At 32.2% G+C, this 16,360-nt stretch overlaps 1 protein-coding gene and 1 long non-coding RNA gene across 6 annotated transcripts; one reads left to right on the top strand and one right to left on the bottom strand.

Annotated features, from left to right (window-relative positions):
* Positions 1 to 8,912: 8,912 nt before the first annotated feature.
* LOC123218368 lies at positions 8,913 to 10,510 on the top strand. 4 transcript variants are annotated; one of them, XR_006502683.1, is made up of 3 exons: positions 8,913 to 9,723; positions 10,007 to 10,088; positions 10,173 to 10,510. It is a non-coding gene; the product is annotated as an uncharacterized LOC123218368 (long non-coding RNA). The 4 variants fall into 4 exon arrangements; XR_006502684.1 differs by having other exon boundaries at positions 10,037 to 10,510; XR_006502682.1 differs by having other exon boundaries at positions 10,007 to 10,510.
* Positions 10,511 to 10,665: 155 nt separating this feature from the next.
* Positions 10,666 to 13,133, bottom strand: LOC123218367 (phospholipase A1-II 1-like). Of its 2 annotated transcripts, XM_044639814.1 has the most exons (4): positions 12,955 to 13,133; positions 12,790 to 12,881; positions 11,545 to 12,380; positions 10,666 to 11,258 (listed from the first exon to the last, which is right to left on the bottom strand). In XM_044639814.1, the coding sequence occupies exons 1-3, from the start codon at positions 13,063 to 13,065 to the stop codon at positions 11,894 to 11,896; spliced, it is 690 nt and encodes a 229-aa protein (XP_044495749.1). In that variant the 5' UTR covers positions 13,066 to 13,133; the 3' UTR covers positions 10,666 to 11,258; positions 11,545 to 11,893. The 2 variants fall into 2 exon arrangements, with proteins under 2 accessions (XP_044495749.1, XP_044495748.1); XM_044639813.1 differs by lacking the exons at positions 12,790 to 12,881; positions 12,955 to 13,133 and having other exon boundaries at positions 11,545 to 12,778.
* Positions 13,134 to 16,360: the final 3,227 nt, after the last annotated feature.

The following is a 16,360-nucleotide window of genomic DNA, read 5'->3' as shown; positions in this document are numbered from 1 at the left end:
TATCTCATTAATTCCAAGTCATATTTGATTTAGTTGCTACAACTAGGTTTTCTATTTTGTATGCTAATTTTGTGGAGTATCTTGTCAACATCTTAGGTCCCAAGTACCAATATTTCATCGTTTTACTACATTTTTAACCGACCACCACCTTTGATAAACTGTATGATATTTTCTTTGTGAAGAGTGCCTTCAAAATAAATACTTTAGTCCATCTAGTCCTCGTTGACAACCCACATATTAACGTCCTTCACTCCCACTCCTACTTGGGTTCTTCCTCAAGGTGCTTGTTAGATTTGTGATAAACAAGGGCATTTCGCTTGTATTTGTCCACTCATTTTATTACTATATTTATGTGTATCCATCTAACTCCAGTTGGGTTTTAGATTTTGGAGTTACACATCACATAACACCCAATGCTTTTGTCTTGTCCTCTCTTCAACCTTACATTGGTATGTCTTTTGTAGCTATTGGGAATGGTCATTCATTATCAATTTGACATTAGAGGTTTATGTGTCTATCAAAACTACTTATTCTCCAATTATCTTATCTGATATGTTATGCGTCCCATTGTTACGTAAAAAATTGTTGTCTATTCATTTGTCATACATCCACCTCAGTTGTGATTCTCTTTGCTTATATGGATGATTTGGTTAATATTGGTTCTAATGGCCTAGATGTTATAGACTATGTCCTAACATTATGCTCTACCTTCACTTATCAAGATTTGGGTACATTTGGTTTCTTCCTTGGTATGGAAGTTGTTTGTCACCCTACTAGTTTACATTTGTCTCAACATTGTTACATAGTAGATCTATTTTGAAGTTTCTAACTTGACTCATGTGCTTATTTTGTTACACCCTTTGTTAATTCCAAGACATCACCTTCTGATGATGATATCCTATTTCCAAATACTAATTTATATCATAGTATGGTCGATGCCCTCTTGTATCTTACACTCACCCGACCTGATATTGCTTTTGTTATAAATCAGATTGCTTAACACTTATCTGCTTTTACTCACAGAGACAATACTTGTAGCCAAACGTATTTTTTGCTATATTAAAGGCACCCTATTTCATTACCTATTTCGATGCTAACTGGGATGTTGATGTTTTGACATGATGTTTTATCACTGGTGGTTGTGTTTTCTTAGGCCATGATCTTATTTGTTGGGCTGCCAAGAAACAGGCTATTGTGTCCTGCTCTAGTGTTGAGCTTGAGTACCAAACACTTGCATATGTGATTGCTAATGTTCGGTGGTTTTGTTATCTTTTACAAGAGCTTAACATTCCAATACACTCATCTTCACTTGTGCTTTGTGACAATCAATCTACCCTGCACACAACTTCCAATCCAGTGTTTCATACTTGCATATGACATATCGACATTGACGTGTACTTTATCTATGAGTTAGTTTCTCATGGGGCCATTCAACTCTGACATGTCTATATTATTTCATAACAAGAGGGCACCTCTTGTATCTTTACTAAGGGATTGTCTTGTAAGCGTTTTCTGTCCTTGTGTCTTTAATTGCAACTTTGAGAGTTATCATCGCAATTACGAGGGAGTGTTAAATAATATTTACTTTCCTTTAGGGTTAGATTCTGGTTAGATTCGATTTTTATTTGATTTGATTCTGATTTGATATTATTCTAATTTGGTGTCTATTATTTCTCCCATTTCATAGGATTAGATTTCCTTTCCAAATTACACTATAATACTATAAATTATACAATAGTTCATCAATAATATTCATTTAGTTTACAATTCAATTCTTAATTCTTTCAAAAAAGTTGTGGCACATACATGTGCCTTAAAAACCTGGCCACCTTTAATATAAAGAAAATTATTCTATTCTTGTTGTCATGGCTTTCTACAAGAAAGTCACATACCATCCTCAGGATTTTAGTAGTTTTTTAATATGGTTTCAACCTCCAATTGGTTCATGCTCTGTATGGATACCAAGGTTCAGACCTACTTTGGGTTCTGAGCGACTTCATAATCTATCTCAATCAATGAAAGTCAAAGGAATCATCTTTACACATGTATATTTTATAAACACTCTAAGTGTATTAATAACATGTTTGTGAATTAATTATCCTACAAGGGCAATCCAGAAGGGTTTTTGTGATATATTCTTTTATTAATTAAAAATTTCAAATGCTATTCCACTACCAGAATGCCACAAATTCCCTACATTCTCTTCCCTTCTGTCGTGAACAGTGATTCCAGTCAAAAGCCTTAGCAGTCTTTTCATCTGGATTTTCTTTGTTTACGTTTGTGCTCTGTATGGATACCAAGGCGCCACCTTGTGAGGGTTGAATAACATACTTTCTCTAGCCATATGAAGGTTGAAAGAGCCATCATACTAGTATAATTCTAAAATGTTTTATCAGTGTTTGACATGTTTCATAATTATTATGTTTAAAATAGGCATCTTGGCTCAGGTTTTCAAGATTCTTTTGAGTTTTGAATTTTAAATTTTCTTACGATGCTAGTTACTAGTGCCCTAAAAACCCTACAGTAACTTCGCATTTGACTTAAATAATTACTCACGGAACTCTAGTATTAACTAATATCAAGTCAAGATGGTGGTTAGTTTAAAAGAGAGACATTACAAAAATTTAATGAACACTTAAGCATTGCAATACTGTATTTGTATTACTAAGATAATATCATCATCATGGATGTAATCAAACTACATTAAAATCGACTGACTATTTATCTTCTTGTGTCCCTTCACGCCATTTAAATTCCTACAAGTTTAGTAGTTTATGCAAATCTTTCACCAACAAATTGGGTATTTGCTTTATGATTTCACTTTTTAAAAATAATAATTATTTGAATAACTTAATACAATTATTATGGGAGTTTATATATTTTTAACTATGTGCATAAAATTTTGGCGCAAAATTAAGTATAAATGATGATATATCCCCATGTGATTAGGTTATTTTGAATTAGAAAAAAATAACACCAAATTATATAATAATATATTATCATTTGTGTTTTAGTTTGTACACATAGTTCTACTTTTGTATATCATGCATGAATTTATTTTTAGTTACCGAGAGCTCTTCAAAAGATATCATTGAGATAACATATTTTAACATTAAGATCATTAGGAAACATCACATATTTAACATTATGAGAGGTTGTTTATCATTTATTAAAACAGCTGCCCAAAAAAACAAAAACAAAAAAAGGGAGATTGCCAAGTCATTACCAACTCCAGCAACAAACGTTGAACACAAATGTGAATTCGACAATATCAATGACAAGGAAATGTATTCAATAATTATCTATTCAAAACTAGTTTTCTTCATATTTGGTAAGAAACGAAGCTTGTTTCTCCCCGCGCGCAACAAACGTTGAACACAAATGTGAATTGGACAATATCAATGATAAGGAAATGTATTCAATGATTATCCATTCAATACTAGTTTTCTTCATATTTGGTAAGAAATGAAGCAGGGAGGATTTGAGTTTAGCCTCCTTGAGCTCTACTCCAAGTTTGGCTCAAATGAGTCAAATTTAAGCTAAAGATTTAATTCGGTAGTTCAATTTCAGTTTGACTTTTTCATTTATTTAGTAACATTATTTATCTCTTTAATAGAACTATTTGTCCCATCAGTAGCAATATTTACCTCATCAATAACCCTTTAGTGATATTGTACATTAACTCAAACAATCTCAAAGTCAAGTTAGAGATTATGGATTCAAATCGAAGATTGAATTTGTTTTTATGAAATGATCAATCTGAGTTTGATTTGATCCAAACGTTCGAATTCAAGTCAATTCGTTTTCATAATATAGGGGACTTACCTCCTTTTTATTCCAAGTGTGAAGACAATCAACGATATTTGTAGATAGAGATGATAATGAGATGGGTAGGGGTTGAATACCTTAGTTTCCGTTCTCATCCCCAACCCATCTGTGATACAAAGATGATGGGTTTCAGGGTTGACTAGGAACTATCCCTCCTTATAGAAAAATTTCTCTCCCTTTTCTCTCTCTATTCTTGTAGAAAAAATTTTTCACGCTTTTCCCTTTTTATCCTCGTTAGAAATACAATAGAATATTTAATAAGTTTTAGGGTAGGTTCGTAATAATTCAAAATTTTTAAGAATAATTTAATATATAAACATATCATCCTCGACTACGGGGATTTTAGTTATCTCTGATCTCGATCCTCATCCACTTTTTTATCAGAGAATCCTCTCTGGGGAGGGGCAAGTCGAATTACCATCCTATCTCTTTCTGTAGAGTCAGCATAGCTCAAAAATGACCTCCAAGTTCTCTAATAGCTTACATGCATGAAGTCATGTCTTATGGGTGCTGTCTGTTATACGCCGATAGGATAGATGCCAACCGATTTCCTTGATCTTATCATAAAAAATATCAAAATTAAGTGTATTGATTAAAATTTAAAAAAAAAACTGAAATATTATATATTTTTATATAAACTTAGAAATAAAAAATTCTTAACATATTGTAGTAGGTGACGGGTCTCCCATCCATCATTATTAAAGTAGGTGACGGGTAAAGACTTAATTATAATTAGTCTTTCTTTATATAAATATTATTCTTAAACTAATTGTTTATATTCATCAAACATGGCATTGATCATCACTGACCAACATAAAAAATAAAGCTAGTAGTCTTTCTTTATTAGATTATATTGTGTTCATTGCTTTAGGGCCGCCGGAGACACAAAAAAATAAACAAATAATCGGCTTTTAACGTGATTTGATTAAAAATACCAAAAACCCAATTGCATTAAATTCCAAAATGTTTTAAAATAATTCCCGTTCATGCAAATCTTCTTATTACTTTTTAAAACTAAAAATTATTTGAATAACTTAATTATAGCGTTATGGGATCTTGTGAAATGTTGTCTTGAGGGGGCAACATGGGCATTTTATATCATGCATTGTATTTATTTTTCATTATTAAGAAGTCTTCAAAAGATACCATTGAAACAACATATTTTAACATTTAATATTATAATATTAACATTATCAGAGGATTACACATTTTAACAGGGCTTTTACCATCTAATAAAACAAACTAGGAAAAGTTGTGTTCAATAGTAGTTTCCTTAATGTGTGATATATAAGAAATCAAAAGCAGGAGAAGTTGAGCCAAGTAAATTTGGACTAATTTGAATTCATTTTAAATTAGTTAAACTTAAGTTAGAGTTTCAACTCAATAGTTCAATTCGAGATTGACTTGTTTATTCGTCAGATGATATTATTCATCTTTCTAATAATAATATTTATCTCGTTGATAGTCTTTTGATGACACTACATACCAACTAAAATGATCTTAAACTTAAATGAGATATGAATATAAAATAAATTCAAATAAAATTCAAAGTAAAATTGTTTTCAAATCAAATTTAAGTTTTAGTTCATTCTATCTTGAACTAACACTTTTGAATTTATATTAGTCATAAATATTATTCAAAATTGACCGTCCTAGGATTATAATGACCCATCGGAATTTGAAAAACATGTATGTCTAAGAAAGTCATGGGCTAACAGAGATGGGCCCTGATCATTATTCCTAAAGTTTCAACATGAGTGACAAGGCAAATGGACCACGTGGGCATAACTCTAGAAATTTGAAGACAGCCCAAAACAGGTATGAGGGTTTGCAAGAGAGGTCAATATTATAAACAGAATTAAAGTTACTCTCAAAAGAGTGTATACCGCAACTAACCCACCTAAATCAAAGGCTTGAACGTGGTTTCATTCAACATGCAAATTAAAGGGGTGGATACGAATCGAGTGAGTTTAAACAGTCTTACTTGAGTTTAGTTTGAACAAAAAATAGGTTGATTAATTCAAGTTTGTCGAACAAAACTTGACAGTAGTTCGAGTTAGACTCAATCTTTAAGTTTAAAGTTTGAAACTCAGTTTGAATTCGTGACTTAAATTTATGGTTTATTGACAAAATGATGTAATTTTATCCAATGATGAGTAAAATAACGTGTCGTTTAGATAATTGTTAAACATAACTTAAATTGAATCATGAGTCAAATTTAAACAGAATCAAGTCATTTGTCCAACTAGCGAATCAAACTGAGCTAAACTCCTCCTAACTCAAGTTTAGCTCGATTTCATAAATGAGTTGAAAAAAATGAATTAGCTTTATGATTAAGCTAGCTCGGTTTGAGTCTAACTCTATACACAATACTATGATTGAATTTGATTTGAACCAAACTCAAAGTCTAATTTGAGATTAGATCGAATTCAAAAGAGTCTTTTTAAGATTAGCTCGTGATCATTAAACAAAGACTCAAATTTGATGGTTAACTTTAAATTTGATTCGAATTAATTCAAACTTAATTTATTCTCTCTAAGCTCAAATTCAAATTGGAATAGCTTAATTTTAATCTAACCCAATGTAATACACTTAATATTGTATTATTTTTAACATGTGTTCATTGCATATGTTAAAACAAAGCAAATAATAATCTTAAACACATTATAAATGAATGATAACAAATTACACATGCAAAATTTGAAATCAGAATTACGTTTTAAAAGTTTTCAAATAATATTATTTTACATAATTTATATATGAAAGTTAATAATATTAACATATTTAATTTATTGTGCATTAAATAAACAGAAGTTTTATTCAAAGTTGGGCAAACTCGAATTAGACAACACTCTAGATTGAAAAGTTGAATAAATCGAAGTTTAAAGTTGCCTCACAATTTGCAAAATTGAGGTTCAAACTTGGTATGAAAACAATTTGACTGTGGGTTTGATCAAACTAAAGTCAAGTAAGTTTCCTTTAAATCAAATTGTTTCCATTGCTCTATGGTCGACAATAAGAATGTATTATATTACATATAAAAATAATCTTTTCAATTAATTGATAAAGAGTTTTGATAGGTATGGCGATGGGTCGTGCTGGCTTGGGGCATGACCTACAAAAGTGTAGGTCATGACAAGGCCCGCTATTAAGGCAGTTTGTGTTTGGGGTCATGATTCGCACCAAATAAGACGTGACACAACCCAGTCTAACCTAAATACATGTCTAGTTCATGATATTAAATATTTTAAATTAACACTTGTTAGTGATAAGATTTGCACCAATGAAAAAATACAATAATTCGTTAGGAGATTCACCGCAAAAATGCGAAGAAACACAAAAGATAAAAAAACAATCAACTTTTAATGTGATTCGATTGAAAATACCAAAAGTCTCTTTTTACAATGGTGAGATTAGATGAGTAACTTTAACAAAGAAATTATATTACAATATTAGAATGGTAATTGAATATGAGACATATATATCCTTTAGCCGATTCGTCTTTGTACAGTGACAAAGACCAATTTGTTATGGTTTTCAACATCAGAAAATGAGAAGGAGAGAAAAACTTACCTGTGATGACATTGAAAAAGGGAGGAAAAAAAAAGAAAAAAACCTTAAAGGGAAAATGTAATAATTCAAAGTTCAATCTTAAAGGAAAATGATTAGTTTTTTAAATAGAGAAAAATATTTAATGTTTTATTATTTTTAATATATTATTAGTTAAATGATAGTTTTACTCTTAGAACTTAATTGATTTAGTTAATTTTAATAATTTATAAGTAAATATTTAAGTTTTTAATAGTTTAAGGATATCAATTTGAAAACACAAAAGGCCTTGGGTGAGAATAAGTCCTTTGCCCTATATATATTATTATAATATTTTTTTATTTTGTCACTTATAATGCTCAATCCGGCCTGAAAACAATAATAAATTTCTCTTAATTTTAACATATATATATCTTTCCAATCTCAGCCATATACAGAACCCCAAAATTCAAACAAACCCATGTGTGACAAGCAAGGCGATCAAACGCCTTAGCTACACATGAACATGAAACAAAAACCCTTTTTTGTCAAAACCAAAACCCAACACATAACTTAAATGTCAAAAGAGGACTTTGTATATAAGAATGTACATATATATTTTAAATACACAAATTAGATATATAAATAAATTATCATATGATTGTAATTGGGTTATATATCCATTTCATGTAATCAAACTATGCACATGTAGGAATACTTAAACCAAAAACGTACGGTGGTTCTCTCGCTCATCTCTCTCTATAATTTTATATTAGACTAAAAGAGGTTTGGTGAAAACCCAACAACTCATCTATCAACTTTCAAAAATCTAAATACTTATCTATCTATTAATTTTGATTGTTACAATAAAAGATAAAATCACCATTCAGGGATTTTTATTTAAATAATTTTTTTTTTAACATTTTAGTTTTGAAAACTAGTCATTTTCCTCTTAAGTTAATTTTAAAAAAATTATTTTTTCACCCTCATTATATAAATTTTTAAGGTTTTATATTTAGAGTTGTTAGTTGTCCCCCTAAAATTTAAAGCATTGCACTAACACCCCCAAAACTTTATTCTATTTTTTTAGGAATTGTTCTTCCTGATGATTCACTCCGAGGGCATTTCCCCTCCATCTCTAGTGGTTTCACACAGATCATGCGCCCAAAATGGTCGACGCACAAATCGTTGCAAATTTGCACAAATATATGTGTAAAAATTTAGTCATTTTGGTCAAATTTTTTATAGTTTTCATGTCCAAAAGCTATCGGGCATGGAGGGGAGATGTCGTTGAGTGAATAGTAGAAAAGAACGGTTGATAGAAAATTAGAATGCAGTTTTGGGGGTGTAAATGTAATTTTTAAACTTTGAAGGATGGTTGATCACTTTAAAATATAAAACCTAAAAACTCTATACAATGGGGGTGAAAAAATAACTTTTTAGAATTAAGTTAGAAAAAAAATAGTTAGTTTTTAAATCTAAAGTGTATAAAAAAGAAATAATTTTTTAAATAAAATCTTTAAATGATGATTTTATTTTTGATTGTAATAATCAAAACTACCATACGAGAGAATATTTAGATTTTTTGAAAATTAAGGGGTTTGCATAAACCTTGGTCGGGAAACGGTCCTATGGCCTTTATGTTATTCTCCGAAAATACAAACCAATTCAACGCCCCCCCTCCTTCCTGGTCTCTCTCTCAGCTGGAAGGCAGAAGTTTTATGCGAGGTCGTTTTCCCGGCCTAAATCGAGGGTTTTTACTTCAGAGCTCAATTCAACACGATTCGATCTAACATGGGTAGGCAAGTCTGGTAAATTTTGTTGAAAATGGGGCTGGTTTGGTTAATTGTTGAGAAATTGGAAGAGGGTGGTGTTGTTTGGGATAATAATTAGGGTTTTGCTTTTTTAGCAAGTATGGGTTTTTGCCGATTTCGGGTTTGGTAATTAGGGTTTTTGGAGGATATTAGTCGGCGAATTGTGTTCTTTATTAAGATAGGGTTCCAGGTTATTGTTAATTTGGTGACTCTTTTTGGGTTTAATTTGAATTCGTGTTTTGAGTAATTTAGGGTTTTCTTTGGAGTTCAATTTCTCTGGTGAGTGTCAAGTGTTTATCTTTGGTTTTCTTAAGCTGAAGTGATACAGTATTTGTAGCTGGAAGTTTGCATTTTGGTTTATAATTTGTAATTAAAAGTCGTTCTTTGGTGTATGATATGCAAGGGATTTGTATGAGTTTGGGCTGATAAATGTTTTATTCACAATTTATTTTGGCCAGTAAAGGGCCTTTAGGGACGGTATGGATCGCTGCTCATTTAGAGAGGATGCTTAGAAAGAACCAGGTGGCTGATACTCATATTGGAGTCTCAGTAGGTTAGTATTACAATTTACTATTTTTATGCAATTTCAGAGTCTTATTTTTGGTCTCTAAATTAATTGAATTTGTTGTTTTGTTAAATGAATTATTTCTCAGTTAAACCTAATTGTCGGATTCTGTTATTTTTATTCTGTAGCTGAGTGTAAGATAGTGAACTTACTTAGGTGGTAGAGTTTGCATTATTGGTTTCCTTTGTTGTCTTCTCATGCTTTTGGTAAAAGGAAAGAATGACAAAATAATAAATTTTCTACGGTGTGGGTTGTTAAACTCCATCTTTAGGTTAATTAGTTCATTGTTGAATTGGTTAAGTGGCTTTGAAGAGAAAGGTGCTGATGGGTGACACCATGGCCTTGCTTGGCGAGTACGTTCTTGTTTCCTTATTTTTAACTACTTTACTTACGGAAGCTTATGTCTTGACAATAATCTTCAGTTTTGCTTGTTAAAGGATCAATCTGCAGGTTGATTGGTTTGAGCCAACGCTTGAACCGTAGGTTGACACAATTCATCCACTTCAACTCTGGATTAATCCGTTCCGCGCATGACTTAGACTAGATTTATCATTGATTCTCAATCAAGCCGGACTGATTTTTTAAAACACTGTAAAAAATACAAGACAGATATTGTATATATATATGACTATCTCATATTGGTTGTAAATGGTAACATAAGATTAATTAAATACCTTAAAGATCAAGAACAAACTGAGTGTATGGTGAAGAACCTCTTGTAGAATTTTTTATATTTTTATCGACATCTAATTAACCAAATGATTGTTTATACTAATCCTTTTAAGTGTAGGTGTTAAGAAATTTATTACATACCAAGAAAATTTCACATTTCTTCCACTCACGCACAAGGCAAGTCTGATTGCTCAAATGGCTTTCTGCACAAGTTAAAACATACAAATGTAAACGCTCATAAACTAGAAGCAAGAAAAATCCTAAACACGGTTCCTCAGAGGGAGGAATTTATTTATTTATTTATTATTATTAATTTGCTAAGTAGATGGTGGAAGAAAATACAAAACCCAGACACTTCCTCCAGTGGACGTTTTTTGTTGTTTTTGGTGAGTTGAGGAGGGCAATTGAGATTTTCTTTTTCTTATGGTAGCTGGAGAGGGGGCGAACGGGCGATACGGTAGTGCACGAAGTTCTTCAACATAATTCTTCAAACTATGATCAATGGACTTGCCATTCTCGATCAAACTTGCACTAGTTCGGTTAAATCTTATCTCCTTTCCCACTTTAGCGTAGTATTTGGGTGGCAACTTAGTGATTAAGTCGTTGGCATTTTCAACGCGCAAGAGACGTAGCTTCTCATGTTTATTAAATTCAGTTTTGAAGGCTTTGTTTCCGACCTTAGGACTCCCAAACACGAAGGTCGTGACTAAGAATTCCTTATTATATCCATGAGAAACTATATCAGCTGCGTTCAATGTAGCAAGAGCTGCGCCTAAACTGTGTCCTGTTATTGTTATACTCACTTCTTCGTCTCTGTATTTATTTACCAACTCCTTAACTTCATCAACAACCTACAAAAATGGAACATTAAAAATTACTATTTATGAGCCCTACATTAAAAATTACTAATGGGGGTGAATCTAATCTGGGCTCGTTGGGCTCGAATCTATTGTTTGACTTTAATGAACTATTCTCGATTTGAAGATCTAATTCAATTTGAGATCAGTTCGTTTATCCATTTGATAATGCTATTCATCCCATAGATGCACGACTCATTCTTGTGATTCAACTTGAATCGAATCCACCTTAGAGAATAATGTAATTGAAATCATAGATATAATAATATGAAGTGTTTACCTGGTCTCGAGCACTTTTCTTATTGTGTTTTTTGTTTGACTCTGTGTAAATAGAGTAAAATCCTTTGTGCACCTTAGCTCTTCGGACATTCGGATATATGAGTTCAGCATGGATTGGCAATAAATTTATATTCTTTTTCCACTCCTCGATATTGACAGTTCCTCTCCAACAAACCAAAATGTCTCTCCTTCCTAAAAACCTCACTCCTTCACTTGTAGCCACAGCCACATAACCAATCCAATCACATTTGCTTTGAACTACCGAGGGAGAAAATTTGAGGTATGAATTGATAAACTTTTGCACTTCATATGTTTGGCCTTTCACTGTTTTACCTTCGTCTGGGCCAAATTTAAAAAAAAAACTCTTTTTCTTTACAATTTTCATTTTTAGCTATGCAGTCATAAATAGCATCGAGTCTTTTACCGTAATCAGTTATAGACATGCTAAGGTCAAGGTTGAGAGGATCCAAGAGACCATGCCATTCATTCTCCCCACTAAGCTCCTTCCAACCCCTCATTACTGGCTTAATGAGGATTTTGTAGTCGACAAGTCGATTCATCTGATGGTCAGTATTACTATCTGTTATAGAAAATTCCATGTCCCCGTACATATCATCATAGGGAGTTTTAAAGTCACCACCTTGGTTTGGTGTGATTTCAACTGTCGATTGGTTGGGCTGGAGGAGTTTTAGCTTCACCGTTTGGTCAAGTCCCTCATTATCCTCACTCTTTGTTAAGAAAAATACTTTATAAGAAGTCATTGGGGTAAGCCTATTTATAGGGAACTTTTTCACCTCAGTAAAGGGCATTTTTACCGCCTCATCCATTTGAGCATCACTGCAAAAGACAACTTGCTTGCAATTAGTTTGTACGGGTGAATTCAATCCAAGCAGAGCCAGACCTACTTGAGCTTATAGAGCCATGCTAGCTTGAGCTTGGATTGAAAGTATAATAGCCTGTTCGAATTTAAGCTCAATCAAATTAGTAAATAGTGTTGTTAGGGGTTGTAGATGGTGTAAAAAAGTGTCAAATGATGAATGTAGTTATGCTTGGTGGGATAAATAGGATCACCAAATGAATAAACGAATCAATCTCAAGCCAAACTACTAAATTAGAGTTTCAGTTTCAAGTCAACTTATTCAAACTAAGTTGTAAATTTGATCTTAGCCAAATTGAATGGGATTCATTCCTATTAGTAAGAGGAAATTAAGGTAAAACTAACGAAATTTAATTATATATTACATACCAAGTGTCTCCCTGGGAAGTCGATTGCTTTGATAGATCTCTTATATACAACTCGAATGCGTTGGCACTAGTAGTCTCGTCAATCCAGAACCTCTGCAATATTGAATTATTATTAAGTTGATTGCTGGTACTAAAAGTAACCATGAACATGATACAGGGGACTTACCTCATCCTTTTCTTCCAGGAAACCTCTAACACAAAAGCAATCAAGAATACATGTAGCGCCAACACAGCGAAGAATGGCGATCAAGTTGTCTCGGAGCCCATAGAAAGCCATCTCGTTATCAGTTATCTCTTATCAGAGCTCTTCGTTGCCAATGCACACCTAGAATTTATAGGAAGAGATGGCTAAAAATTCTATTTGTGTTAATGGGTTTCTAATTAATTTAAATTAGAAAACCATAAACACACACAAACAAATCACATGTGGACTTTTTCAACCTAAACAAAAAGACTTATTTGGCCTTTAAATTTTGTGGGAAAGTGTTTTTATGTGGTTTCTGGCCTTTAAAGTATTTTTCTTGGTTTAAAATATGAAAAATGTTATCTGGAGATGAAATTGACGGGTAAAGCAACTTTCAATTTTGCCTTGCAGAGGTGGTTTTCATTGATTTCAGACTATGGAAAACGTTTCTGAAGATGAAATTGACATGCAAAGGAAATTCAAGGTGTGAATGCAGAGGCGTTGTCCCACTTGAGTGTTGGAAAATGGCTTCAAGTCACTGCCAATTTATAGACTTCTGAATATTAGTCTTTCTTTATATTAATATTAGTCTTAATCATCTAGCTGTATATATTCATCAAACATGACAATGATTTTCATTGACCAACATAAATTAAAGCTAGTCTTTCTTTATGTATTTAAAGCTAGTCTTTATTTCATTGCTCTAGGTTGTTGGCAAAGAATATTATTTAATCACAAATTGTCATCTCAATTTATAAACAAAAGGTTGTATAATTTGTTTATATGCATAATTTTATTCTTCAAGATAAAGACAGGACTTCCACAATTTCCTTAATATTAAATAACTATTTCTTATTATTTCAGAACTATTTCCCACAACTTTTATATTTACAGTCAAATTGTAATTACTTTTTTACCATATTTGGATCATAACGGCAACTATCAAGTTATGTAACTTTGCATTTAACCTAAATAGTTACACGTATAACTCTAGTCTTTAATAGTATAAATTCAAGATATTGGTTAGATGAAAAGAGTGACACTTCTAACATTTAATCAACACTTAAATTTTGTAATATTGTATTTGTATTACTTATAAGATAATATCAACACTGTAGAAGTCGGGTTTTTCTTTTTAATCAAACTATGTAAAAAATTGATTGATTATTTATCTTCTTGTGTTTCTTTGCGTTTTCGCACCAAATTTTCAAATGGTTTAGTATACTTCTCATCTATGCAAATGTCACCAACAAATTAGGTATTTGCTTTATAATTTTACTTTTTAAAACTATTAATAATTTGAATAACTTAATACTATTATAATGGGATTTTGATAATGTTGTCTTTTAAGGGGCAACATGGGTATTTTACATCATGCATGTCTTTATTTTTCATGTCTAGGAGAGCACAGCTGTAAAGGTAACTCACTCATTGAGTTGACAAAGAAACAGACTCGTACAATTATTTTATAAAAACAAACAGTAAATCAAACAGAACCTTGAAAACAAATTTTAATAATTAATATTTTGACATTAACATTAGGGAAATTATTAAAAATAGGCAAAATTAAAGGGGTCTAAGTGAAATTGTCTAAAAAATTCAGGTTTAAGCAAAAATACCCAGTTTTATGAAATGACAAAACTGCCCCCATATATAAACACAGCAAATTTTCACTGTGCAATTCAAAGAAAACCCCACCTCCCACGGCAATCCCACGGCGAACGTCATTTCGGCCGATTTTCTTGCTTTCCGATAACCGAAAATGACAAAGAAGGTTAGTATATCTCCCGTGATCTTGTTTGGATCAAGTTATTGCTCATATTATTGAGATTTGATTGAGATTTTTGGGTTTGAAATTTTAGGGTTTGCGGTTTGGATAATGCTTAAAATGTTTTGATTCTTGGTTGTTTTCGTTGAATTGATTGAGGGCTTTTGTGTTATACAACGTGTAGATTTGATTTTCGTAAAAATCGGAGGTCGAAACGACCAAAATGTGGCTGAAAATGGTTGCCGAAGAGATCGGCAGCCCGACGTGGGAACAGTGTTTCCCATGTCAAGTAGGTGTATCCCACGTTCAGAAGACTTTGACCGTTTTTTGGGGGGTAAATTAGCTTTTTTAAAATATTGGGGCGTCGTGGGAGATCCTTAGCCCACGTCGGGTTTTTTTGTAATTTGTCACGTCAACGTGAGTTTGGCAAAATAACGAAAATGCCCCTTATATAAACACAGAAATGACTTATTTCCCACGGTAAATTCTGCAATTTTACAGTGCATTTCAAAGAAAAATCAAAACTTTTCACGGCACCACGTTCATCTCACAGCCGAGCAGATTTCCGCCGATTTTCTTCCTTTTCGGCATCCGCAAATGGCAAATAAGGTTAGTATATCTCCCGTAATCTTATTTGAATCAAGTTATTGCTCATATTATTGAGATTTGATTGAGATTTTACGCTTTGAAATTTTAGGGTTTCGATGTTGAACAATGCTTAAAATATTTCAATTCTTGGTTGTTTTGGTTGAACTGATTGAGGGGTTTTATGTTATACAACGTGTAGATTTGTTTTATGTGAAAATCGAAGGCCAAAACAACCAAATTTTGGCCGAAAATGGCTGTCGAAGAGTGCGACAGTCTGACGTGGGAACAGTATTTCCCACGTGAAGTGCGTTCATCCCACGTTCAGCAGTGATTGGCCTTTTTTAGGGGGGTAAATTAGCTTTTTTAAAATATTAGGACGCCGTGAGATTCTTAGAACAAAGTAGGTTTTTCTGATATTTGTCATATAACAGTGGATCTGTTTAGAATAGGAGTTTTCATGAGGGGGTAAATTGAGAATTTTCTTATCTAGGGTTTCTAATCATGTGGTTTTCGAATTTTATATCTGTTTTTTCTGTTTTAGGGTTTTTCAAGTTTTAGAATTCGAATTTCAGTTCCGTCTTTTTGAATTTCACCGTTTTACGAGATTTTGACTCGTATTTTTCAAATTTCCGAAGAATTTTTCGATTGTTGCCATTCTACGGTTTTTCAACTTTTAGAATTCGATTTTTAGTTTCCTTTTTCGAATTTTACCGTTTTACGAGATTTCGACTCGTATTTTTAAGATTTTCGAAGGAATTTTCAATTGTTATCATTCTAGGGTTTTTCAACTTTTAGAACTCGAATTCCATTTTCGTTTTTTCGAATTTTACCATTTTGCGAGATTTTGACTAGTATTTTTCAAATTTTCGAAGGATTTTTCGATTGTTGCTATTCTAGGGTTTTTCAATTTTTAGAATTCGATTTTCAGTTTCCTTTGTCGAATTTTACCGTTTTATGAGATTTCGACTCGTATTTTTTAGATTTTCGAAGGAATTTTCGATTGTTGCTATTCTAGGGTTTTTCAAATTTTAG

Source organism: Mangifera indica, chromosome 6, assembly GCF_011075055.1.
Source record: "Mangifera indica cultivar Alphonso chromosome 6, CATAS_Mindica_2.1, whole genome shotgun sequence".
NCBI classification, from domain to species: Eukaryota; Viridiplantae; Streptophyta; class Magnoliopsida; order Sapindales; family Anacardiaceae; genus Mangifera; species Mangifera indica.
This window is presented reverse-complemented; position numbering and strand designations above follow the sequence as displayed.